Raw genomic sequence first — 24,846 nt, forward strand, 5'->3', positions numbered from 1 at the left:
TAAAATAAATTATGCCCTTAGATAAACGAATGAAGATAAACATTCTAAAGCATATCAAAAGGTGATTAAAAAAGATAAGTGTGTGCAAGTCCCAACATATTTATCAATGAATATGCATTGAATAATCATCAAACAATAGGAAGAATAATAAAACACCCTGTCACTAAATTTCTTTCCCTTAACATCTTGAGGAGTCACTTCTCAACAAAATATATATATTAGAACCCAAACTTGAAAGTTACATAATTGTGTACATAAAATATAAAACAAGCATGATTAAGAACATGCATCTAGCTACTTGTGGGATCTATCTGTCCGCTGCGAATGTTGTCGAAATTCTCCAATGGTATCGATGCGGGACAGGTGATCTCTGCTACACACTTGTACTTATCTTGACTGTACTTTTCGCTAATTGCTTTTAAACTAGAAGCCGAGCTTTCAAAAACAAGAACACGCAGGGCCTCGACACATTCTTGTAAATCGGATGGCTGGTACCGGGTATAATACATCAACGTCAAATTCCATGGTTCTTGGGTAAGTAGAAATCTTGCTAAGAAGATAGCCGATGAAGCAATGAGGGAAGGAGGATAACGTAGCATATTATACTCGATAAGAGTCAACTCACATATGTACGATGCCAAAAACTGTAATTTCGGTTGATGATGGGCCAAATTATCCAATTGCGCAAAAGGAAGCAATAGCATTAAGAAACATCTTACCGTAGGAGCAGTCATCTCAAACTTCAAATAATGCAGAACAGAGAATTCCATTTGCAATACCTCATTTTGGGAGTACGTGTTATCGGTTATGTAGCAGAAATCTTCCACATGCGGTGCAGATATCTCCTCATACTTTGCATCAATCATCATACAAGTAACACCAAGCAACTGCAATCTTTCCCTGTCAATGGGAATAACCGAAAGGTATCGGTCAATGTAGTTGACAGCTAAAAACAAAGTTTCAGGCAGGAGCTTATATTCAATAGCAACCTCAACAAGCCAGTCCATTAGGATTGCACGCATGCACCGAGTGATGTCTTCCTGGACCATCTCCATGAAATCAACAGCAGGCCTTTTGTCTTCCTCGGACTCTCTAAAATTGTGATAGATGTCACAAGCCATATATATGGCTTCAAAAATCTGTTTGTGAATTTCACTGGCCATGGCCATAGGAGTTGGACGGTCCTTTAAATCAACAATAAACTTATCGTCATTAGTAGTAGTCCCCATCTCCATAAGTACTATCGATCGATTAATCCTTGACGAACTAATGACACCTACCTGCCTAAATATAAATTCGAATAATATATAAACCCACCCACGCTTTTAAGGCTGCTATATAGAATGAAACAAGTAACCGAAAAACTCTTGCTTGCTGCTTTTAAAAAATAAATCGAATGAAAGATATTCGATCGAGAGGAATAACTGAATAAGAGATTTATATTTACGAATGACAATTGTTTGCTTTTCAATGTATCATGATTTATTCTCCTAGCTAGTCTTTTTATATAGGAGAGGGAGGAACCCCGTACTTACCATATATAATTCTATTTCCTAATTCGATTTTTTACATAGATACATATAAAATTCGTTTTTGGAATATATAACTTGGACTACAAGCATATAAAAAAATACGTCTACAATGTTACCTAGTTAAAACTACAAGGGGTATATACTAATTTTGGTTATGTCATTGGTAATCCTATATCCATTTTATTATTTTTAATTTAATACATATTTTAAAAAAAGTTGTTTTAATACTTATTGGCGAGTCACAAGTTTCTATTTTGTTATTAAACTATCAAAAAATTTGTGCATATATATAGTCACTAGAAAATTTTAGTTATATCACCAAGTCACCAAAGCTTAATAGTTAAAATGTAGTATCAAGTTATTCATGTCTAAAAAAACTATTATTTTAACTTCATATATTTTATAAAAATCAACATTTTAATACATAGACTTAAGTATTAAATTATATAATAAATCACTTAGTGATAAGCTCTCTTTTAACTTCAAAATAAGATATATGTTGGTGAAAAAAATCAAAAAATTAACCACTTTGGTATGTCGATAAGTGGTATCATTAGTTAATTATATTTTTGACAATGATAATTTTATACAGTATTAACTAGTCCTAATACCTATACGATGTACGGTAGCTATATAAATTGTATCATAAATAAATTCGAATATGCCTCATACATGATCCGTGAGTATGAAATAAATTCAAGTTAAAGTAAATAGATGATCGAATTGAAGCTAAATTATAATAAACAGTAATAATAAACATAAAATATGTTTAGTTAGAGTTTTGAATTTATCTTAAATTTTTAAAATAACATCAAAATCGAAACTTGTAAGCATAGTAGATGACGACAAATAGTCTTGTGATTTCAGATCGTAAACTCAAAATTTTGAAATCCTCATGTTAATAACTTATCATACGTAATATAAGTAATATGAGTTGAAGAATTGAGAAAGAAAAAAAATTATTAGTGAGAAAGAGATTAATCAAATAAGGTTATAATATCTTTTGTATTAATAAGCCAAGAGTTAAAATTTATATCTAAGTCTAATAAGAAATTTGAATTTATATACAATTGAAAAGACTAATTTAATAAAATCAATTAATTAAAAATACACATGTCGATCAAAGATTACGTCACGTATCGTTTCAAGAACATTTCAATTCTATCTTAGTTTATTGGTAGATGAGATGTTAAAAAAAGGAAATTGACAAAGTAAATTTATAAAAGGGCTAAAACATTTCATTTCATCAAATATGACATCACCAAGTTTAATGAATAGTTAGATCATCAAGGTGAAAATCATCTAACGGTCAAAACTTATTACTTTAAGATTTTATTATTTTCTAAGAAGGTTTAACTTTTGTTAGAGATTAGATGTATTATCATCTTTTTATAAGCAAATTGTTAAGTGTTTGAACATAATCTTGTCTGTCTCAAACTGAATGTTTCTTTAGGGTGTTACAATTGCATCAACATGATAACTACTACTTTGAAACCTTTAGTGTAAAATAACTCTCAATGTCGTTTTATACGGGTTTTGGGTTCTAATACTATCTTCGATAGTGTACGAGGGAGGTAGAGATGTAGACAGTCTTACTCCTACCAAAAGTAGAGAGACTGATTCAAGGTTCTACACTTCTACCAAAGGTAAAAAAGGACCTCCAGCCTTCCAGAGCATTATGATCGAACTCTTAACCTTTGTTTCCAGAGACAATGGTTTTAATCACTTGATCAAAGTATTGTGTATAAACCAGAAACAATAACTTTAACCATTTCAAACCTCCGTTGTATATGTGTTAAAATATTTCTTTTTGTGTAGCTTAAAAGAGTGTTTAGTATGAGATTTTAGTGTGGTGATTAATATCAAAAGTGTTTAAATGTGCATCAATATTGTATTTTTAATGTAATGAAAGAAAGAAAAAACTGTTTAATGTCGTTTTTTGTGTGTTTGAGGTGCAATACTTTGACGGTGTATGTGGAGGTTAAAATTTTTAAAATGTAAGCAGACCTTACATCTACCAAGTTATAAAGATTGCTTCTAGGTTATACCTAAATGGTAGAAAAAGACCTCCGGTCTTTACATGAGATGAAGATCGAATAGGTCAGGATATTACCACTGATCCAGATTATGTTAGTATCATGTTATATTATTAATGTAAGACCAATAATTCAATAAATCACGAATAAATTGAGTTTGAATGTAGCGGGTTAAAAATGGTTTATACTCGGTTTTACCACTTTCATGAATATTTTTTCTTAAAACTAGTATGACAAAATATCCGCTAAATATATCCGTTTCAAAATAATTTTTCGGAAAACTGAGGTGATAACGGTTAAAAAGTAAAAAAAAAATAAAATAGAAAGGCCAAATTTGTGGTCTCTCAAACTCAAACAAACGTACAGTCAAAAATTCATTCTTTCCTTTTTCCTTCACCAACTCTTATCCAAAAATCTTTACTTACAAATCATCAAATGTATCTATCTTCCGAAGAATCACAACCCCAAATCGATTTCTACCAACCACCCAACAACACAAACATGTTACTCAAACAACAACAACAACAAATGTTAATTATGTCTGAAACCAACAACAATAACAACAGTAGTGGTCGGTCATCCGATCAACATCAACAAAATCTAAGAGGAGGACCTAAAAAACGAGCTGAAACTTGGATACAAGAAGAAACCCGGATATTAATAAGTCTCAGACGTGAAATTGATCGCCTTTTTAACGCCTCAAAATCGAACAAACATTTATGGCAACAGATTTCTGCTAAAATGAAAGATAAGGGTTTTGATAGATCACCCGCTATGTGTACGGACAAATGGAGGAATTTGTTGAAGGATTATAAGAAAGTCAAGTATGAATTTGGTGGTAATACTAATAATAATAATAATAATAAAATGTTGTATTATCAAGATTTGGATGATTTGCTTAGAAATAGAGTTACAAGTAATTGTGCTAGTAGTTATAGTAAGGGCGGCGGTAGTGGTGTATCGTCTCCTCCTAGTTGTTCTAAGCTCGATTCGTTTATTCAGTTTTCGGATAAAGGTTGATTCTTTTTTTTTTTTATTCTTATTGTTTTTGTGGGCCCTTTTTTTGTTATTCTTTGAGAAAATGTGTAAAGTTGTAGTTCATTGACTTGTTTGCAGGGCTAGAGGATGCCGGTATGCCGTTTGGACCTATGGAAGGTACATTGATGTTATTTGAATAAACTTTTACTTATGAAATTAGAATTATGGGTTATGTGTGGGTTTATTGCCAAGAAATGGAAATTAATAATACTATTTATCTTTTCTTGACTAAGAAAAGGCACTTGTTTCGATTTAACTAAAAAAATTTAGTGTCAAGTTGAAACCTTTGCTTCGATTTAACACCTTATATATTCATGTCTTTTTGGTGACTTATTTATTGTCTATGGCTATGGAACGAGGCATTAAGGACTGTTTGTTTAGATTAGGGTTTTTAACAAGCTGAATTGTAATTTACGGCATATGTATGTTTAATATATTATTAGATAACTCCTAGGGTTGTGCTTGCTAGATATAAAATCCAAAATGGGTTTTGGAAGAATATAAAATACAGGCATTGTTTGGGATAATATAATCATTAAAAATAAAATTCAGATAGTGATTGTGAAGTCTTTTAAGTATTGACCCCAGTTATTGTTATGCTAGTTGAAGTAAGTATTGGGCATTCAAGCTTGAAACAGTCTTAGCACATTTGCTAGATATAAAATCCAAAATGGGTTTTGGAAGAATATAACTGACCCATGGACGTCACTCTAATGCCGAAAGATGGTTACAAATAGGAAGTGAAATAAGGTTACTTTATATCATTCTAGGGTGAAATCATGAACACAAATACTTTACTAATGTAAGTAAAACAAGATAGTTATCAGCCTTAGCTGATACCGAGGGCATTGAAAATGAGGACTCACCGACTCAACTTAAGTATTTTTGTTTACATTTTAAGCCAATGAGCAGAGTGTATTCGGAGACCAACAGGCATGTTTTTAAGCCCGGTTATCGTCATTGTAAGCCCCGGTTGTTAGTTCATCAATACTGAGTCATTATGCATGGACTCTGTTAAGTTATAGGATTGCTATTCTGATTTTCGCATACATTATATGTCCTCTGTATCGGTGTATTTTAAGTCTTCGGTTCGTTTGAGTATTAATACCCAAATTGTACAGAATTTATTACTGCCATGGATTGTCACCAAGTAGATTAAGCATTACAAAGTGTACTTAGAAACATAAAACTGGACTTGCTTGCATAAAGTGGAGTAACCTATAAAGAAGGTACGTAGCTGCTTAAGGCCAAAAATCCAATCCAAAATTCATGTCGACCCAAAATGGTCTCACGTACCATTAACACCAGCAACATATGCAAATGGGTCAAATTGGGTTACAAATGTAAATTCTGGTTATAAATTTAAGTATGGACCCACAGATGCTCATTAAACTGTAGTACTTGGACGTTCACCTAAATGTAGTACTTGTGACCTTCCTTTCATTTTAAATACATTTGTTATGTCTTTTTGCTTTTTGATCTATAGTGTATTGGGTCTCTTTCCTCCTATCATTCTTTGGTGCTTGTTACCATTTTACCTTTTTTTCCATTGGTATAATTCTGTGTGAGAAAGTGAACACGATCATTGAGGTTCCAATCTGCAAAGTACAGGAAAGAGTAGTAGAAGCGATCAACCTTAGACTGAGTATACTAATTAAAGTTTTTGATAATTTTTTGAAGAGATGGAACTATGGAAGCCACACACACACCTACTCAAATAGTGTTTTGGCCTTTTATGCTGTTCACTCTCTTCTGTAACATTTTCATTCTGCGTATCTTTTCCTGACGACTTAAAAGGTGAAGTTTCTTCGGTGGTGAGAAATCTACTTTGTTCACTCATTACTGTATCTTTTTCCTTTTGCAGCTGTTTCTCCTGATACTAGCCATTTCATCCTCATGACACATTAATCGCACGGATTAGATCCATGCGTACCTTCTCAACATGATACTGCATTTCCTTTGTCATCTGATATCTTTTCCTTCACTTCTGTGCGCCTTGATTGTAGCTCTCAAGCTCGCATATTCTTTGGCAATACTACCAGATTCTGAAAAATCGATACTCTCATCTTAGGAACAATCGCTGCACTCCTGGAACAAAAGTAATCTTGGAACAATCTATTTCCATGTCAGAGGTGGGAACCTCATGAGTATAATTTAGAAGGTCTTTTAAGTCTTAGACTTTGTCTTCCTGAATCCTGACATGAAGTCTGACATCTTTGTCTTTCTGAGTATAATTCAGAAGGTCCCTTAAGCTTGAGAACTTTAGATTTTTGTACCTGAGGATGTAAATAAGGTATCATCATATTTTTTTCTTTTCATTATGAAGATAAGCCATCATCTGGTTTGTCGACAATTGATCATTTCCATCTTCAAGTGATCCATCATTCCATCTTCATGGTGGATTTGTTATTACAATGAACCATTTGGTGCAATAGGAATATCTGCTGAATCTTTTTTGATATATGTAATGTTAATTGACTTGTTCATATTTAATAGTTAGATTAGTCACAAGTTGAGTCATCCATATTTTGATGAGGCAATACATTGTTCGTTTTACTACATTCGTTATAATATTTTAGTATACCTACTTATTTTTCAACTTAAGTTACTACTGTGCCACAATACTGAAGTTAGATCCATTCTGATATTTGCAGACTTATAAATGTCCGTTTGACCAGTATAATAGTTGTTTTTTATTCACCATTGTGCCATGAGTGGTCTCCGTGGACAAAGAAGTGAGCCTGCAAGCAAAGTGGGCAAGTCTATTATGAGGTTCATTTGGGTTTTCGAATTGTACAGTGTACACCCACAGACTTATGCTTTAGCAATTAGCATCGATTGATCAAAAGTTTATACAGCTTATCGTTTTAGCATTTATTGCTATAGCAAAATAGTAGTGACTAGTTAGTATATTCAGTTGTATCTTTATTTGTATATCACATGGCAAGTATCAAATAACAGTATTTAGATTTATAGCACTGTTAAAGAACCATAATGCTGCAACATGTTACTTTATAGTGTTTAGTGTTATGATATTGTGCCCTAGTATCCCTTTTTTTCATAGGATGTCTCACATTTAGCTATATCATTTGCCTCTGTTTTTGACAGTTGATGCTTGCAAAGTGATAAATAACATATGGCTGTTTCATACTTCTTCCTCATGATCAATTTTTTATAAATTATACTATTTGGTGTTCAGATAATGACCAGTCAACAGTGAATCTTGAAACGCCTTTGGATAATGGTGGTGATCCTCTTGTCATCACTACAGATGAAGCAGTTGCTGCACATGGTGTCCCCCCTTGGAACTGGAGAGAAAACCCTGGAAATGGTATATACTTTATCTTCCATCTGATACAAATGATAGTTCTTGAATCATAAATATATGCTCTAGAAAGCGTGGTTGTGGTCTATTTATATGGAAGATGTTCAAGCGTGGTTATACTTGGGTGCCAATGGTTTGAGGGGGAAAAAAAGTCCAAATATGAAACGGCATGAAATTTTTGAAACGTTTAAAATTTATTTCATCCAGGGTATATCTAGACACGTAGTGTTCGTTTTTATGGAGCAACGGAAAGGATTACTTTTTTAACTAGAGTATATTATTATGACATGGTTTAGTGTGACCAAAAGATAAAAAAGTGTAGGTGGGTTAACTCAACTTGTGTTGACAAAGGTCTAAACTAAATCTTATTGACCCAACACAACCAACCTTCATGAGCAGATAGCTATGAACCATGTAGATTTCATGTGTAAAGGGCCCATTTTGTGACCTCTACTAAGTTCCTTGTATTAGAAACAAGGGGCTGAGTTTTCATGGATTGCTAAATAGATCCACCCTCAGCTTTTTAGCATCTTTCCTGAGCAATTTTGCAGGTGCTGAAGGTCAGTCGTCTTATGGGAGGATAATAACTGTGAAATATGGAGAGTACACAAGAAGGATTGGTGTTGATGGATCAGCAAAAGCAATAAAAGAGGCAATAAAATCTGCTTTTGGCTTAAGATCAAAACGGGCATTTTGGTTGGAAGATGAAGAGAGTATCATCCATGCACTAGACCGGAGCATGCCTGTGGGGACTTACAATCTTCACCTAGATGAAGGTACCCTTACAATGTGTATATATAGCTAACGTATCTCATGTGGATGTGGCAATTGCAACCGTTTACTTGTAAATTGGTCGATTCGTGTTGGTAATCTTCTCTTTTATCTTTTTAAATCTCTAAAGAAGACTTGAAAAAATTTCATCTTACATGGAAACTGGTCAAGTGTTATAATGGGTCAAATAGGGAGTGGCACCAATGTTATTTGTAATGCACAAAGCCCTGGATCATTTTATTATGAAGTTAGATTATTGGTGACATGAGATTATATTTGCCATCATATGTGACAATCATAGACAGAAAATTTTAATATTTTGGATAACAAAGTGTCTTGTGTGAGCCGGCCTGACCACTTAAAACCACTCTTATTAACAAAAACCTGTTAGCAACCCACTCAGTTGAAACCTCTATCATCGTATGTCATCGCACCCTTACCTTATGTATTCTTCCATGCAGGAGTCTCTATAAAGATCTGCCACTACGATGAATCCGGACGTACAGCAGTTCGTACTGAAGACAAAACCTTTTATACAGAGGAGGATTTACACGAGTTTCTGATTCGTCGCGGGTTGTCAGGCTTAAGAGAGATAAATGGGTATCGAAGTGTTAACAATGTGGATGATTTACGTCTCGGTGCCGTTTATCAAGGTCTGAGACTCATAAAGGACTAGAAATCATTTGTTGCCATCTATTTTTTGGGGTTACATTGAGAAATAAAGTTAAGTAGACAACCGAAGATGGCTTCCTTTTCTATCATTCAGTGTAGCTTGAAGCCCTGGATCTCTAGGAACTTTTTGACATGTATTTTGTGTTGTACAGAACTACAGATTTAGGAGTAACTTTTGTTAGCATAAGATCTTCGCAATTGATTGGCAATGACGAATGTGGAGTTGTTATTTAACCCTACATATTAAAAAAGATGTTAACGAGGAAGATCATGTTCTTTGTCAACATAGGTATTTGACCCGCTTTATAACCCTACTAATCCTTTATTACATTGTCATGCAGTTTTGTACATAAAATATAATATAAATAAAGATAAAAAATAAAAATAAAAATTAAAAAACAAAAAAAAACAGTATTACCCAAACATGAAAGAAACATAGTTGTGTACATAAAATATAAAACTAGAAGAAAAATATACATCCATAAGTAACAGGCTCTAATTATTCATTCGCTACATTTGGTATAATTGTAAGTAGAATGATACAGTATAAAATAACAGGCTCTAATCATTTATTCATAGTTGCGGATTTCTTCGATCTGTCATTACGACGGCTGGTAATGTCTTTGAAATTCTCCAATGGTATCGATGCAGGACAGGTGATCTTTGCTACACGTTTGTAGCTATGTCGACTGTACTTTTCTCTGATTGTTTGCAACTTAAAATGCGGGCATTTACAAACAAGCTCGTGCAAGGCCTTGACACATTCTTGTAAATCTGATGGTTGGTACGGAGTATAATTCCTCAATATTAAATTCCATGGTTTACGTGATGGCATAAATAAAAATCTTGCTAAGAAAATTGCCGATGCAGCAATGAGAGAAGGCGCATAATGTAGCATCCTATACCTGAGAAGAGACAAGTCAGATATGTAGCTTGCCAAATACAGTAATTGCATTGGACGAATGCCCATATTATATATATCCATTTGAGCATTAGGAACCAAAAATAGCCTTAAGAAACATCTTGCGGTAGGAGCAGTCATCTCAAACTTTAGGAAATCAAGAACAGAGGATTCCATTTGCAATACCTCATCGTGGGAGTACGTGTTATCAGTTATGTAGCAGAAATCATCCACCTTCGGTGCACGTATCTCCTCATACTTTGAGGCGATCATCATGCAAGTTACACCAAGCAACTGCAGTCTTCGAGGATCAATGGGAGTACAAGAAAGGTATCGGTCTATGTAGTTAATAGTCAGATACAATGTTTCGGGCACCAGCCTATAATATTCAGAAACTTCAACAAGCCAGTCTATAACGACTGCACGCATCCTCCGAGTCATGTCTTCCTCGGACTCTCTAAGATGATGATAAATTTCACAAGCCATGGTTTCAAAAAGCTTATCATGATCGATACTCCCCATCTCCTTATTGATCCCTCTTGCAATATTGTGATATTTAGTATACATATTATCAGCAGTGGATTGATAATAAGAACAAACAGAATTAATTCGAACGTAAACTTAACCCCTCACAATTTATGTTTATCGATCCGAATTAGATGAGAAATCTACAATGAAAAACCCTTGCGATTTAGAAAAGAAACCGAAAGAAGATATTCGAGAAAGGATAATATTTAATTACCAATGATCGACCTTTTTTGTTATTGTATTAATTGCTTTTCAATTGGATGGCTCCTCCGCCTCTTTTTATAAAGAGAAAGGGAACTCTTAGCTAGTTACCATAATTAAGTGGGTAATGATATATATGTCTAAAAATAGGCCTAAAAACATGTCTAATACATGATACTTAGATACCACTTATTGACTTTCTTAATCTACACCTTCAATCATGCTACATGTCAACCTTACATTTTTAGGCATATCCTTAAGCCTATTATTTAGGCATATCAATCATTTTCCTAATTAAATTTCCTAATTAGAGTCCACGTAAAATACATGTAAAACCAGTTTTCAGATTATTACTTGGACTCCAAGCATCCCGATGTTGTCTTAAAACTAACACGGGATCTCTAATCTATTAAATAAAAAAAAAAAATTTTGCTTACATCATTATTTGTAATTGTTATAAAATTTCTTATAACCTTTTTCGAATCTCCCCTTAAATATCCAATTCAAAATGTTATACCTTCATTAAAACCTTATTGCCTCATGAATCAAAAATAGTACATAATAATGTCAATGCACGATTGATGATGTTTCTTTGTCAAAGACAAGTAAAGAAATTATAACCTGTGATTTATGTGTGAGAATAGTTAATCACTGGGCTCGACTTCTAGGCAATGTGAGCTCCGATTATCAAGACGGTACATGATACCATAAGTTCTCATCCACTTACCCTTTTCTTTTGCAATGTTAGATGAAAGGATCAGTTTTTCGTACCATGGGGACTATAGAAATTTGAGAAGTTTATTTGATTATTTGGATATGTCCAATTTTAGTAGAAGAGAATTACGCCGCAAAACTCAAAGTACATACCCCAATACCGAAATGGAGAAAAAAAAATGGAGTTAAAAGCGGTTCAGACTTCAGAGGCCACATGAGCAGATAAATTTTGGTGATGAGACCTAAAAAGCATACAACCCATATTTGTCTAGTATTCGTTAACAACGGATCATACTTGATAGCTTTTAAATACATCTTTCAGCATACGAAAAGCAACTTTGATACTAACAACAAACAAGAGCAAACACAATGTAGCAACAAAGCAGACACAACTTCATCGCAAACACAAAAGTGTGAATCATCCAAAAGTATTGACAAGAATATATAAGCAGATATTAAGACCTTCCAATATTAACCGTAGATTAATCAAATTGCACTCAAGTAAAATAGGACAAACATTTGACAAGTAGCAAATGGTCACGGTCTTGTAACTCTTCTCACAGGATGGTAGGCACCACATAACACGATCACATGAGTAACGAAATTTAGTATACAGATTTATTGTGAATTCTGCTCAAGCAGTGAAACATCCTCTCATCACATGAAACTAGCAATGCAAAGAAAAAACACAAAGTAAATCATAATTCAGAGTAACTGTCATACTCCACCTACAATTCCAAATCACCAGCAACACCAGCTCCATATTCTCTTGTAACCACAACAAAAAGGATAAAAATATTTTCAAAGTTTCAAGTTCTAATTAAACCACCATAAACGATCGGTATAGGATGCGCAAGAGATGGGTTCAAGACGAAATCTGAATTTTAAGCATTAATCCACTCCGCTTCAATCAACAAATTCCTGTGAGCAAATACAAGAGGCAGGATAACTGAGAACATGTTTGATAAAACCATAAGATTCAATCAACCCCATGATACGAATAAAAAACCAATTTAATGAATCAATTTTAAATACTATGATCAAAAAATTTGATATTTATAAAAGGGCAAACTCACACTCCAGAAACTACACCTACATCCTTGTCCCAACTGGGACTCAATTCCTCGACGACTTTGAGTTGATGTAAACTTCTAAGAATAGAAATGTTTAGTTCTGACTACATAAATCCATTTGAAAGATTGATTTTTGGTACAATATTTGGGATTTTGGTTCATCAGTAAAGCCCACTTCACCTGAGTGATATTAAGTGTTTAAACCTCATCAATAGCATAAATAATGGCCTGACAGCCTGGAAGATGATAACTCATCAGATAAATAAAATAAACTATACATATTTTTCAGATTCCTAAATCTCAGGACTATACCATTCTATTGTAAAATCTTCATATATACCATAATGTCATTGATATAACCATGCATTTCTTATTTATCAAAACCCTAGCTTAACACTTCTAAATCGTGTCCCGTCACTTGGTCCTGATAATGTATTACCTGCTGAACATATCATATACACAATCTAAAAAGCCGTGTGGGTACCATGCATGTAAATTCCAAAGTCATATTTACACAAAGAGAGCTGAAATATACTTATTTCTGTTAGGAATAAACTGCACACACACACAAACACAAGAACCATAAAATAACAAGAAGGAAGGACACGAGAGATTTAACGTGGTATCTCACACTAAACTTTGTGAATTAATCCACAGGGGAAACTGGTTTTTCTTTATTGAATCCCACAACCCAAATTACATGTACAAGAGATAAGAGATTATATAGGCTACAACTAGAGTTGCTAAACTTGCTCCCCAAGTTTCCTAAAACTAGAACGGGCCTATGTAATGGGGTTGGCTGCCTCAGGCCTGCTTAGCTTATCAATAATTAAGGTCTGCTGCCTAATTAATGTCTTAACTCAAGCAGCCTTAACTGGGCCGTAGATAACACAATACCCCAACGATCTCCCACTTGCTGTCTTCGGACCTCAAACTGCACCATCGTCGATCTCTTTTTTACATCTGTAATTAGAACTCCTCATGTTCTTCAATGCGCCCTAGTTACCCCCGACCTTCTCATCAGATAAACCCGAAGGCCCGTCAAAGCTTCCACCGAGCTTCAACCCATCAGTCATGGTTGTCTTGGCACCTAACTCGTTCTTTGTCTCTACCGGCTCCCACCGAAACGAAGTGCCAAATCCTGAGAAATCGTGAGAACAAACACTCTCCTTTAAAGCAGATAATAAACTGGAGAAACTTTGAGAAACTTTAACTGGAATACTGGTTCACTTGAACTCACTGTCTTGAAGCTTTGACTGAAGTACAACACCCATGCTCCAACTGTCAAAAAATCCCTGACTAGTTTCTCTGAACCTTTCCTAGCACGTTCAACCTCAATCTGACCTGTAGCTCTGGGTTTGCCATCTGCAAAGCAAACCTTCTTCTGCCACGAGATTCTGTGAACTGGATTTTGTTTTTCTTCTGAATTGGGATGGTCACTCCCTCAGACGGTAAATTGACCATATACGTGAACCCCGTTTCTTAGCTCGAGCCATGACTAGAATTCACTTGATAACTCTCCACTGCTCGTTCCCGAACTTACCTCATGCCATGTTCATCCAACTGTCCGGCATAATCAAACTGTCCAGACTTGGAGTAACTAGGACTTTCAAAGTCCATGAACCGGCTGGAGTCTTCAAATCTATGTCACCCATGCCCTATACATCAAGAAATTCATGTTCGTCGGTCTTACGATTTCAAAATCCCCAACTTTCAGATTCCGAAGTGCTTCACTGCTGTGGGTAGCATTAAATGAAGCACTGAAATCTACGACACGGGAATCCACACTACTCTATACTCTGCAATCTCTTCTGAGTTGAAGTCTTCTGTAGTGTTCAGTTCTTTGAGATTTTCCAGGCATTGATTCCTAAAATGTCCCACCTCTTCTGATTATGGTGGTTCAACAACGTATCTTCATCGAACCAAAAACGAGCACCTGCTTCTAACGTTTTCTTTCACCTTGCTAAACGAGACAAATCCTTTAATGGATCCTTACTGCCTATTTTTCATGGAACACAACGGTCTCCCTTATCATGAACAAGGCAATCAAGGCCCGCAGAGAACTCAACATCAACAGGGTGCTGTTGACAAAATTTGATTTGATCTTCACTACCCAGTAATTCTTTCTCAACAACCACCAACCAAATAAAAAGAACAAGAGTTGAGCCTTCTGCAGAAGCCTTCTGCTTCGTCCCCTTTTTTTTCTAGCTAAGCGTGACCCGGTTCAAAGCCTCCTGCTTGATGAATTTTTCCCATTCGCTTCTGCTCTTCTGGTTGGAATGACTTCTGCCTCAAAAACAAATTCTCTTGCTTTTCTGTTCTTATACTAGGCACAAAAGAAAAAATAAAACTTCGTTTGAAGATATCTGATCAAAACAGTCCCACAAAAACAGACTTGAACACCCTCAGAGTCTCTCTCGTTTTCTGCTGTAAACACACTCCCGGAACAACCCCAGCTGTCCCCGTAACCAATTCTCTTCCTCTTCCTCCCGTTAATTCACCGACCGTGAAAAACCCCAATCTGCCAAATCAAGCCCTAATCCGCCCAACTGAAACCTGATCTGCCAAAGTCAGACCCTGAACTGCCCAAAACATTATCGCCGGAACCCTAAACTGCCCAATTCAGACCTTAATCTGCATAAATCAAACCTGATTCTGACCAATGCAGACCTAATACTGCTTAAATCAGCTTTGCCCGAGCTCTAATCGGTAGCTGTGGTGACTGATGTGGCTGTTCTTGTTGATGGCAGCTAGTCTTAGCCAGAACCCTAATCTGGGTGACGGATTTGTGTGATCTGTGTGAATCAGAACCTTGGGAGCCGTTAACCATGGCTCTGATACCACTTGTTAAGAATGAAACTGCACACACACAAACACAAGAACCAGAAAATAACAAGAAGGAAGGACACCAGAGATTTAACGTGGTATCTCACACTAAACTTTGTGAACTAATCCACGGGAGAAACTGGTTTTTCTTTATTGAATCCCACAACCCAAGTTACATGTACAAGAGATAAGAGATTAAATAGGCTACAACTAGGGTTGCTAAACTTGCTCCCCAAGTATCCCAAAACTGGAATGGGCCTATGTAATGGGGCTGGCTGCCTAAAAAAGATCAGGCCTGCTTAGCTCAATAATTAAGGTCTGCTGCCTAATTAATGTCTTAACTCAACATCCTTAACTGGGCCGTAGATAACACAATACCCCAACAATTTCTAACTTCCTACTTTTCTCAAACAGTACCATGCATGTAATGTAATGTCCTAATGAAACTGAAGCAAAAATAATAATATGTAAAACAAAGATTATTTTCTAATGAGAAAATTACATTTTTGGTCCCTCAAGTTGGCAGGATTTTCAGTTATTCCCCTTAAGTGAATTAATTACAAATAAAACCCTGAAGTTGGTCCAATTTTTCACTTTTTACTCAGTGACTAACAGCCGTCTATTAGGTCCGTTAAGTGAGGGGTAGATTCGTCATTTCATAATGATCCCTTCTTCATCTTCTTCTTCCAAACTCAAACACAAACTCAGATTCGTCAGGTTTTGCAGAAAACGAAATGTCAACTGAAATCACAGGGACCGGAAATTTGAAAATCATGCTGCAAAAATTAAAATCTAGATTTATCTTATGTTTCTTCGAATCAGAACATGAAACATGTTGCAATCGACTCAGAAATCAATCGCGCACGAACCCTAGCCAAAATAAATCTGGTTTAGACTTCGCCGGAAAAACTTGACTCGCCGTAAAAACTTGTTTGAATCGAAAATAAAGACAATATAAAGCAATAGCACTTCGAATCCAACCAAATTTAGCGAAAACCGATTCCGATCCAAGCAATTCCGAATCCAAAAATCCTTGTTTCCGATCTCAGATTTGTGTTTCGAGTGTGTGTGCTCGATGTATGTCTTTCAGTTGACATTTTGTTTTCCGGTCGCCGTGATTTTCAAAATCTGGGTTTGTGTTTGAGTTTAGAAAAAGAAGAAGAAAGGAGCGTGGTGAAATGACGAATATGCGCCTCACTTAACGGACCTAATAGACGGCTGTTTGTCACTGAGTGAAAAGTGAAAAAATTGACCAACTTCAGGGTTTTTTATGTAATTAATTCACTTAAGGGCAATAACTGAAAATCCAGCCAACTTCAAGGACAAAAAATGTAAAATTCTCTTTTCTAATTGTTTCTCTTTAGCCTTTTCTTATTTTTGAGTTGCATAGATGTCATTTACAACTTGTAAGAATTAAGATAAAATACAATATCATCTACATTTCTAATCACTTCATATTAAGTTGGAACTCTAATCTGCATTTCTTATCTTACCACATTGAACAAACGTCAACTACACTCAATCCTCCCAATCAAACATTTAAACAGATGAGAACAGATAATAGAAACGCATTGGAACATCTTCATATTATCATATATTAGAAGTAAATCAATAAATGGGTAGTTCTTCTATCATACCATATTTATTGTAACCTCATAAACACATATACGTTTATCTACATACAAACACGATAGTATACTGCATCCAAACAAAGAGGTCTATTCTTGTCTACTTCATCAAAAATCATTATGCATGTCAACTAAGTTACTATACTTCCATTGTCAGTAAGCTGCTCTGGTTTAGGTTCTCTAAGTTTCATTTGCTGTAATATTGTCGACACAATTTTATTTTAGAAATATTTCTATTTTTACTTGCATACTCGATAAATGAATTGGGATATACCTGTCAGTTTTATGCTTATACGAATCAATATAGCATTCAGAATGAAAACGATACGAAAAAAACGATATTATAAATATATGTTTAATAGAAAACTAATAATAAATGGATAAATATATGATTGAGCAAAAGTTGCATGACAATGTAATAAAGGATACTACATTTCCATTACAAGACAAATGTTTTGAGACAATAAAAATTACAAACATACATCTTGGATAAATGTGAGAAGAAAAACCGAGAGTTTTCACTCCACCCAATTTGCCAGGGAAGGATTCATTGCTCCCATTCTTTTTAATCCATAACACTCAACCAAGCAGGACATAAGCATTTGGAAAACATATTAGGGCAACACAACAAAGTACTACATAGTATCTTTAAAACACATGTCAAGATGCATCAAGAATATCAATCGAAAGCTTATCTTTATTATATTTAAAAACTACAAGAAATTCAATAAAGTGAACACCCCATGAGGTGAGACAACCAAATTTTAAAAGGATCCATGTCATTTATATGAAGTCTGTTAAGTGCCACATATTATATTACCACTTTTCAACATAGTCACAAGTTACTAATATTGAGTAACTACTAAACTATATTTCCAAGTGCAGCCTTAACTATAATCCAAACATATGATACGCTATCAATCCACAAACCAGCTTATCGTTTATTTCAAAACACTAACATTTAGTAACAGACATCATTACCGTATAAAGCATAAATAGAAAGAAGTATATATTACCAGTTTAACGAGACGCATTAAGACCAAGAAGCATCTGACTCCCACTATTTGGAAGATACATAACATTTCCACTCCTAGCCAAAGTCGAAGATATCTCCCTCGACGCCTCAATCCTCCTAAGCTCAATCAACCCCATTCCAGCAGCTGAAGTCGCATCAGAAATCAACTTAGCAGACTCACTCTCACCTTCCGCCCTAATAATCGCCGCTCTCCTTTCCTGCTCCGCTTTCGCAACAACAAACTTAGACCTCTCAGCCTCCTGTTGAGCCACCTGTTTCTGCTCAACCGCCTTAGAAAACTCAGCACCATACGACAAATGCGTGATCGCCACGTCATCAAGCACGATATTAAAATCCTTAGCCCTACGAACCAAACTCTCTCTAACTAACGCGGAAACCATAGGCCGCTCGGTTAAAAGCTGATCAGCATTAAACTGAGCAACAACCGCTTTCAAAACCTCGTTACCTATTGACGGAAGAACCTTCTCGTCGTATTCGAGTCCTAGGGTTTTGAAAATATTAGGCAGTTTGTTTACTTCAGGGCGGGATAACACACGTAATGTCAAATTAACCATTTGAAGATCTTTAGTACCGGAAATTGAGGAAAATGTGTGGGGCCTAGTACGGATATCAAATATAAATGGCTTTTGAAGAACTGGAATTAAGAAATGAGTACCTTCGCCTACTGTTTCGTCGATAACACCGCGAAAACGGTCGAATAGAACGGCGCGTTGGCCGCCGTCGACCGTGTAAAGAGATGAGCTGAGGAAAGTGGCTGACGCGCCGAAGAGTACGGCGGTGCGTGCCACATTTGTTAGAAAGTTACCAGCCATTTTTTATTGTTAAGACTTACGAGTGTGGAATGAATCACGAAATTGGGGAAGACAAGGGTTTTAGAAGTGAGAAACTGAAACAAGGAGGGGGCGTTTGGTGACTTTTTTTTTTTTTTTTATATCTTTGTTTTTCAAAAAAACATGAAAACCAATGAGTTATTTTCTAAGAAAACAAAAACAATGTTTTCTATTTTTTTATAGATAATTTAAAAATATCTTTTTTTTGTTTTTCATTTTTCATTTCATTCATTCTCCTCTCACATCTCTAACATGTTTTCTAGTTTTCTAATTATAATACGTTTTCAAAATTTTTATTTGTTTTCTAGGAAATAAAAACTCATTTTATTTTCTAAAAAATTAGAAATAAAAAACTAAAAAACATTTTTTACAACCAATTGACTGATTTTTGAACCGGATAAGTTGGGTCAGGTATGGACATGTAATATTGAAAAACTTATATAATTTATAAAGTTTATTATATTGAAATCCAAATTTTGTGTTAGATTCTTAAAATCACAAAATATTATCTCATTTTAACATTTACGGAAAAGCCAACAAAATAGAAGTTTTTAAATATGGAATATTTTTATAATTTATGCAATAAAATTTTACATGTAAACTTAAAATCATAACATATTACAACATTCTTCTTGAGAAATGAGAAACAAACAATTGTACTTGCATATTAGTTTACTTTGTTCACTTTATGTAATATATTGTTGAAAAATATTTATTTTACGTGATGTATTTATTTTGAGACAAATACATCATCGTATTTACATTGCTAGTTTATCCATAATATATTATAAAGCAAATTTACTTTTCAACTTTCAACATTTAATTTCAACAATATACACATATTAATGCATGATGTACCATACATCAATGCATACAACTTTCTCTCTGCTCCATAAATCATTTTATTCACTCTAATTTTTTCAAAATCTTTTATCTCAGAAACCGTACATCGATAAATTATAAAAATTATATGGGTGTTCTTAAAATTTCATGCTCTTTTATTAGAGATGTCATTCGATATATTTTCGATATTTTTAAATCCGAGGGTTGAGCCCGTACGAAGGCATTTGGCTATGACACTCTATGACATATAACCTCCTATGACCTATGACACTTTATGACCTATCACCCTCATCATTTTACCGCCACAACGTGCGGGTACTTACTCTCATTTTGTATAATGCATTTTCTAAAAAAAGTTAACTTTGCAAAATGAACAAAATTTCACGAAGAACAATTTAGGGAGACTTTTCGGGAAGTGCTTCAAGTTCAATAGATATAAATAAGTTTTGAAGGCAAAGAACGTGTGATGTGTTAAATGGTCGTGTAAGTGTGAAACCACTTGTTTGAATAAAAAATTGTTTTGAAAAGCAATCAAAGTTTTATTTTCGTATCTATATTTAACAATGTTCACACTCCTACAACCATCATATACATCATATGTCATTAGTCACCAAACCTTATTTACATCTACCGAATTCTAAAACACTTCTCGAAATGAGAAGTTTTTTTTAAGGTTATTAATGAGAATATGTACATTCCACAAATCGGGGAATCGAACTTGTTTGAAAGGGACATTACATAAAATGAACTAATATTGTAAGTACATTAGTGTTGTATTTGTATTTAAAAATTCAAAATTGTAAATTGTACAAAATGAACCCTTTTTTTTAAAGTACATTATACAATATGAATTATTATAATGATGTGTTTGTTCATAAAAAAAAAAAGAACATTACACAAAATGAACTTTTTCAGAATATACGTTACACAATTATGACTTTAACCCGCTTTTCTTTAAACCAGTACAATCCACCCATATTTTAACTAATCATTGCCATATCAATTTTACTATTTTCAAATCTCCAATCCACATTTGAAGGACATCACCTAACCCTCAAACCCCTTAACCCACACTCATTACTTCATAACAACGTTTGGATTTTTGGCGGGTTAAAACAGTTTCACAGCCGGCATGGGTTTAACCCACACCAACCCGTGAGGGTCGGTGGTGGTGTTACCATGTGGGTTAACTCAAACTGCGCCCTCAACCCGTGGGTAATGGCAACACCCCAAGTCGACATCCTCACCAAATACAATATAGATATATATATTTATTAATATTTAGTTAAAAAAAGCTAAGGAAGTGGGAAACAGAAAAGAGGTAATATTTTGCATACATATAGTTGAGCATTAATGCACATATTTTCTGCATCTCAAAGACATAGTAATAAGAAACATTTATTTGCATTACAGGCACATAGACATTTCACAACTAAACATCACAAATTTAGATGAAACAAGCATAGACTGAAAAGAAAAAAACTACTAACTAAAAGGTTAATCAAGTTGCTACGAAACTATTTTAAGTTGTCGACAGAACATAACGATCATAGATCTCATGCTCCTGTTGACCAGCACTCGAGCCTTCATAAGATACCCTCTGTGCACCAAAACACAGGAACTGGTTCACCGATGACTTGCTGTTCACCACCCCTTGTTCTTCACTAATTCCATCATCAAACATCTGAGTAGAGCTTGATGTACCCACAACATCAATTCCTGTATGTTTGTTATCTAACGAATTCTGTGATGATAATGATGATTTAGAAAAGGAATTAGAACGTGATCTTCGGTCTGAATGTGGCATTGCCTGCATAACACCATTAACCAATCCAGAAGCAAGTTTCTTCTTAACAGTTGGACTAGGAAGGTTACTTCTTGCAGCAAGTGTTCTTTTATTGCTTGGGAGTGATGATGATTTTGAGTATTGTTGTCTAAGTGAAACCGGGATTTCGTTCAAGTTTTTTGTCAAAACCAAACCTTCATTTCCTCCTTTAATCGTTCTGATCCACCGTAGGAATCGTTGCATGCCTTTCTGTTTACTCTTTTTAGTATTCTTAGATTCTATGTTAGAGTTTGAACTTGAGTCAGCTTGACTCAGCCCAGGAGAATGCATACTGAATACAGGAGTACCATAGGCAGTTGAGGAAGTACTATTCACTCCGGTGTGCAAAAACATTTCTGAATCGGAATGTTTAAAGGAAGTTCCAGGACTAGTACCGCCTCCATTGCCGCCCATTTTCAAATGGGAAGCAATAATTCTTCTTGCTGTATAATCTTGGCTACCGAGAGTCGCCCCAGCTGAGATCAGTTGTCTTGAGAGTAGTTCAGATGACGCTGATTGTGGGTGTTGCTTAAGAAGATCAAGTGGGGCCATACCCTTGTTATCACGAATGTTCACATCGAGTGAACCCACAATCATAAGTAGTTGCACCAAGTCACTATGTAGGTTCCCATTAATGGCTAAATGAAGAGCAGTTCTTCCTTCATTATCTGTAGCGTTGATGCATTCCTCAACTTTGAATGTTTTCGAAAAAACTAGTTGTTTCATGAGCATAATCTGGCGGTCAAGTCTTCGGAAAGTGGGAGTTTGGAAACCTGTTACCGCTTTGTGTAAAAATGTCTCTCCTAAATTGTTTCTTGTATGTATAGAAGAAGGGGATGCTTGGATCAACACTTCAACTGTTGATAGTTGGCCTCTGTAAGCTGCTATATGCAAAGCCGTGTTGCCTAGTTTGTCTGTAGAGTTTATTATTTCAAAAGATGAAATGAGATCTTTGACAACCTGCAGTTTATAACCGGTTCCAGTTATTTACACATATATGTTTATGTATTTATAGACAATGAAGATCACACATATATGTTTATGTATTTAAAGACAATGAAGATCAACAAGTATAACTTTTACTTTTAAAACAAATGAGTAAAGATTGTTCAACATGTTTTTTTGTAGAAAAACTGTTTGATAGATTAACTAAATACAGATAAGTCCTATAGTTGTGAATCAACAATAACTTCAAAATTTGGATATTAATGGGCTTGCCTGCTGTTATAGTCTTGGAATGTTCCATTAACAATTATATAACAAAACCAACACCATTTCCTAGCCTAAGTCACATAATGAGTATATTGAAGATGATCAATGTCTACTTTATTCAAATCCAATCTAACTGCAATCAACGTTGAACGTTACTATTATTATCATGGCACTACATAACACAACGAACATGTCTTATAAGTTATAAAGGATGGTCCCTCAACAGAAATAAAATGTGGTCACTTTTAAAAACCAATCAATGTTTATTTTTTGTGTTCTCCTCAACTTCAAAAACTTTAACTATGGTAAAAATTATGTTTAATTTTTGGGTTCTCCCTCAACTTCAAAAACCACAAATAAGACACTATTTCTATTTACTGTTTGAGAGACAATGTTACGGGGCGCTGTTAAAATGGTCTCTCAAGAGAAATAAAATGCGGTTGCTTTTAATTGTTGCTATAAAACATGGCAAAAGTGGAGCATAGTGCCTTGTATGGAGACTAAATGAAGTGCTGTACAAAATGTGTGCCGAAAATTTTGTTAAAATAAACATGGTCCCTAAAAAAAGTTGGCACGAGAGTGTAGACCCACTGTTAATTTTTAAAAGTACAAAATTTTAAACATAAACGAGCATAAAATACAACACCTTTCACAGCAAGGAAGTAAAAAGGCAAAATAAAAACCAAACATCATACTCAAAAGGCTGTAAGGCAACATGGGTGGGTTGGGTAGCAGAGCAAATCAGAGGTTGTGAACAGGTGTATTCAATTTGTTCGCTTTTTCTTTCTAATGTTACAAAACCTGTTGTAAAATTAAACCAGCCCGTTTAGATATTTAAACAGCTTATGATGATGTAAGCAGTTAAATCATGTCCTGATCATTTCAATTCATACCCCCTCTTACTCGTGACTTTATTAGTTACTTTCAGCTTATTCAACTGTTCCTGATCATATATAACAAATATGGACCGACCCATTACATGTTAAAATTACCCACTTTACAGGAAATGAACTCCGTCAAAGAAAATCTTACCTCAACCTGTCCTCGTGCAGCCGCAGTGTGCAAAATCGTCGAGCATTGAACATCTCTATAACCCAAAACATTTTCATCACAACAATCACGAAGTACCTCCTTCAATATCTTCAAATTACCACCTCTAGCCAACGCATGAACCGCTCTATTCTTCATTTCCTGCTTATAACCATACGGAATCTCCCCAACATGTTCATCCACCCGGCTCCCATTACCACACACGAACCGTGGAGACAGTGCAAAATCATATATAACCCAAAAAACCTCACTCTCTTTACTCCTAGCAGCCGCATACAATATATCTGTCACACCATACTCTCCTTCCCCAAATACTAAAAGCGGATCCTTTTGTAACAATTCTTGCACAAAATGCAAGTCACCAGCAGAAGCTGCAGTATACAAAAGCCACCCTCCATACCCCGACCCAATCAACGAATTTTTCCCTCTTTTACATTCACCCTCAAGTAACAATTTCTGGGCAACCAAAGACCGGTTTTTTGCCACATCATCAAACTGTTCTTCATCATCCCAAACAACCTCAAGGCGACGAATACGCCTTAAAGATGTTAACTTTATTAAATGGTTTCCGTCCATACGAAGCAGCTCACGAACCAAGTCATAGTGACCGTTCGCGGCTGCCCAATCGATGGGAGACACGTACCACCATTGGTCCCCTGTGCTCTCCCATCTAAGTGGAAAATATATTGGTGCCATTAATAACCCAAAAATTATTTCAAAACCTTAAATGGTATTATTTCACAACATCTCTGCAACAAGAAAAAAACATATACAATTATTTTTACTTGGCCAAAAAGTCTTAAAA

The 24,846-nt window shown here is 35.0% G+C and overlaps 5 protein-coding genes across 5 annotated transcripts; 1 reads left to right on the forward strand and 4 right to left on the reverse strand.

The window, feature by feature from the left end:
* Positions 1-290: 290 nt before the first annotated feature.
* LOC122587636 (cyclin-A1-1-like) lies at positions 291-1,121 on the reverse strand. The gene has a single exon (XM_043759808.1). The coding sequence runs from the start codon at positions 1,119-1,121 to the stop codon at positions 291-293; it is 831 nt and encodes a 276-aa protein (XP_043615743.1).
* A 2,814-nt stretch (positions 1,122-3,935) lies between these two features.
* Positions 3,936-9,640, forward strand: LOC122588801 (trihelix transcription factor GT-4-like). The gene is made up of 5 exons (XM_043761008.1): positions 3,936-4,583; positions 4,685-4,723; positions 7,806-7,937; positions 8,483-8,707; positions 9,164-9,640. Exons 1-5 carry the CDS (start codon positions 4,004-4,006, stop codon positions 9,376-9,378), a joined length of 1,191 nt encoding a protein of 396 aa, XP_043616943.1. The 5' UTR covers positions 3,936-4,003; the 3' UTR covers positions 9,379-9,640.
* Positions 9,641-9,767: 127 nt separating this feature from the next.
* On the reverse strand, positions 9,768-10,797 carry LOC122588802 (cyclin-A1-3-like). The gene has a single exon (XM_043761009.1). It carries the CDS (start codon positions 10,795-10,797, stop codon positions 9,940-9,942), a length of 858 nt encoding a protein of 285 aa, XP_043616944.1. The 3' UTR covers positions 9,768-9,939.
* A 1,378-nt stretch (positions 10,798-12,175) lies between these two features.
* On the reverse strand, positions 12,176-19,169 carry LOC122588934 (prohibitin-3, mitochondrial-like). The gene is made up of 2 exons (XM_043761154.1): positions 18,262-19,169; positions 12,176-12,639 (listed from the first exon to the last, which is right to left on the reverse strand). The coding sequence occupies exon 1, from the start codon at positions 19,091-19,093 to the stop codon at positions 18,266-18,268; it is 828 nt and encodes a 275-aa protein (XP_043617089.1). The 5' UTR covers positions 19,094-19,169; the 3' UTR covers positions 12,176-12,639; positions 18,262-18,265.
* A 2,128-nt stretch (positions 19,170-21,297) lies between these two features.
* Positions 21,298-24,737, reverse strand: LOC122589951 (ankyrin repeat domain-containing protein 50-like). Its single transcript, XM_043762282.1, has 2 exons — positions 24,024-24,737; positions 21,298-22,739 (listed from the first exon to the last, which is right to left on the reverse strand). Exons 1-2 carry the CDS (start codon positions 24,735-24,737, stop codon positions 21,477-21,479), a joined length of 1,977 nt encoding a protein of 658 aa, XP_043618217.1. The 3' UTR covers positions 21,298-21,476.
* Between the last annotated feature and the right edge of the window lie 109 nt (positions 24,738-24,846).

Source organism: Erigeron canadensis, chromosome 2 (genome assembly GCF_010389155.1).
Source record: "Erigeron canadensis isolate Cc75 chromosome 2, C_canadensis_v1, whole genome shotgun sequence".
NCBI classification, from domain to species: domain Eukaryota; kingdom Viridiplantae; phylum Streptophyta; class Magnoliopsida; order Asterales; family Asteraceae; genus Erigeron; species Erigeron canadensis.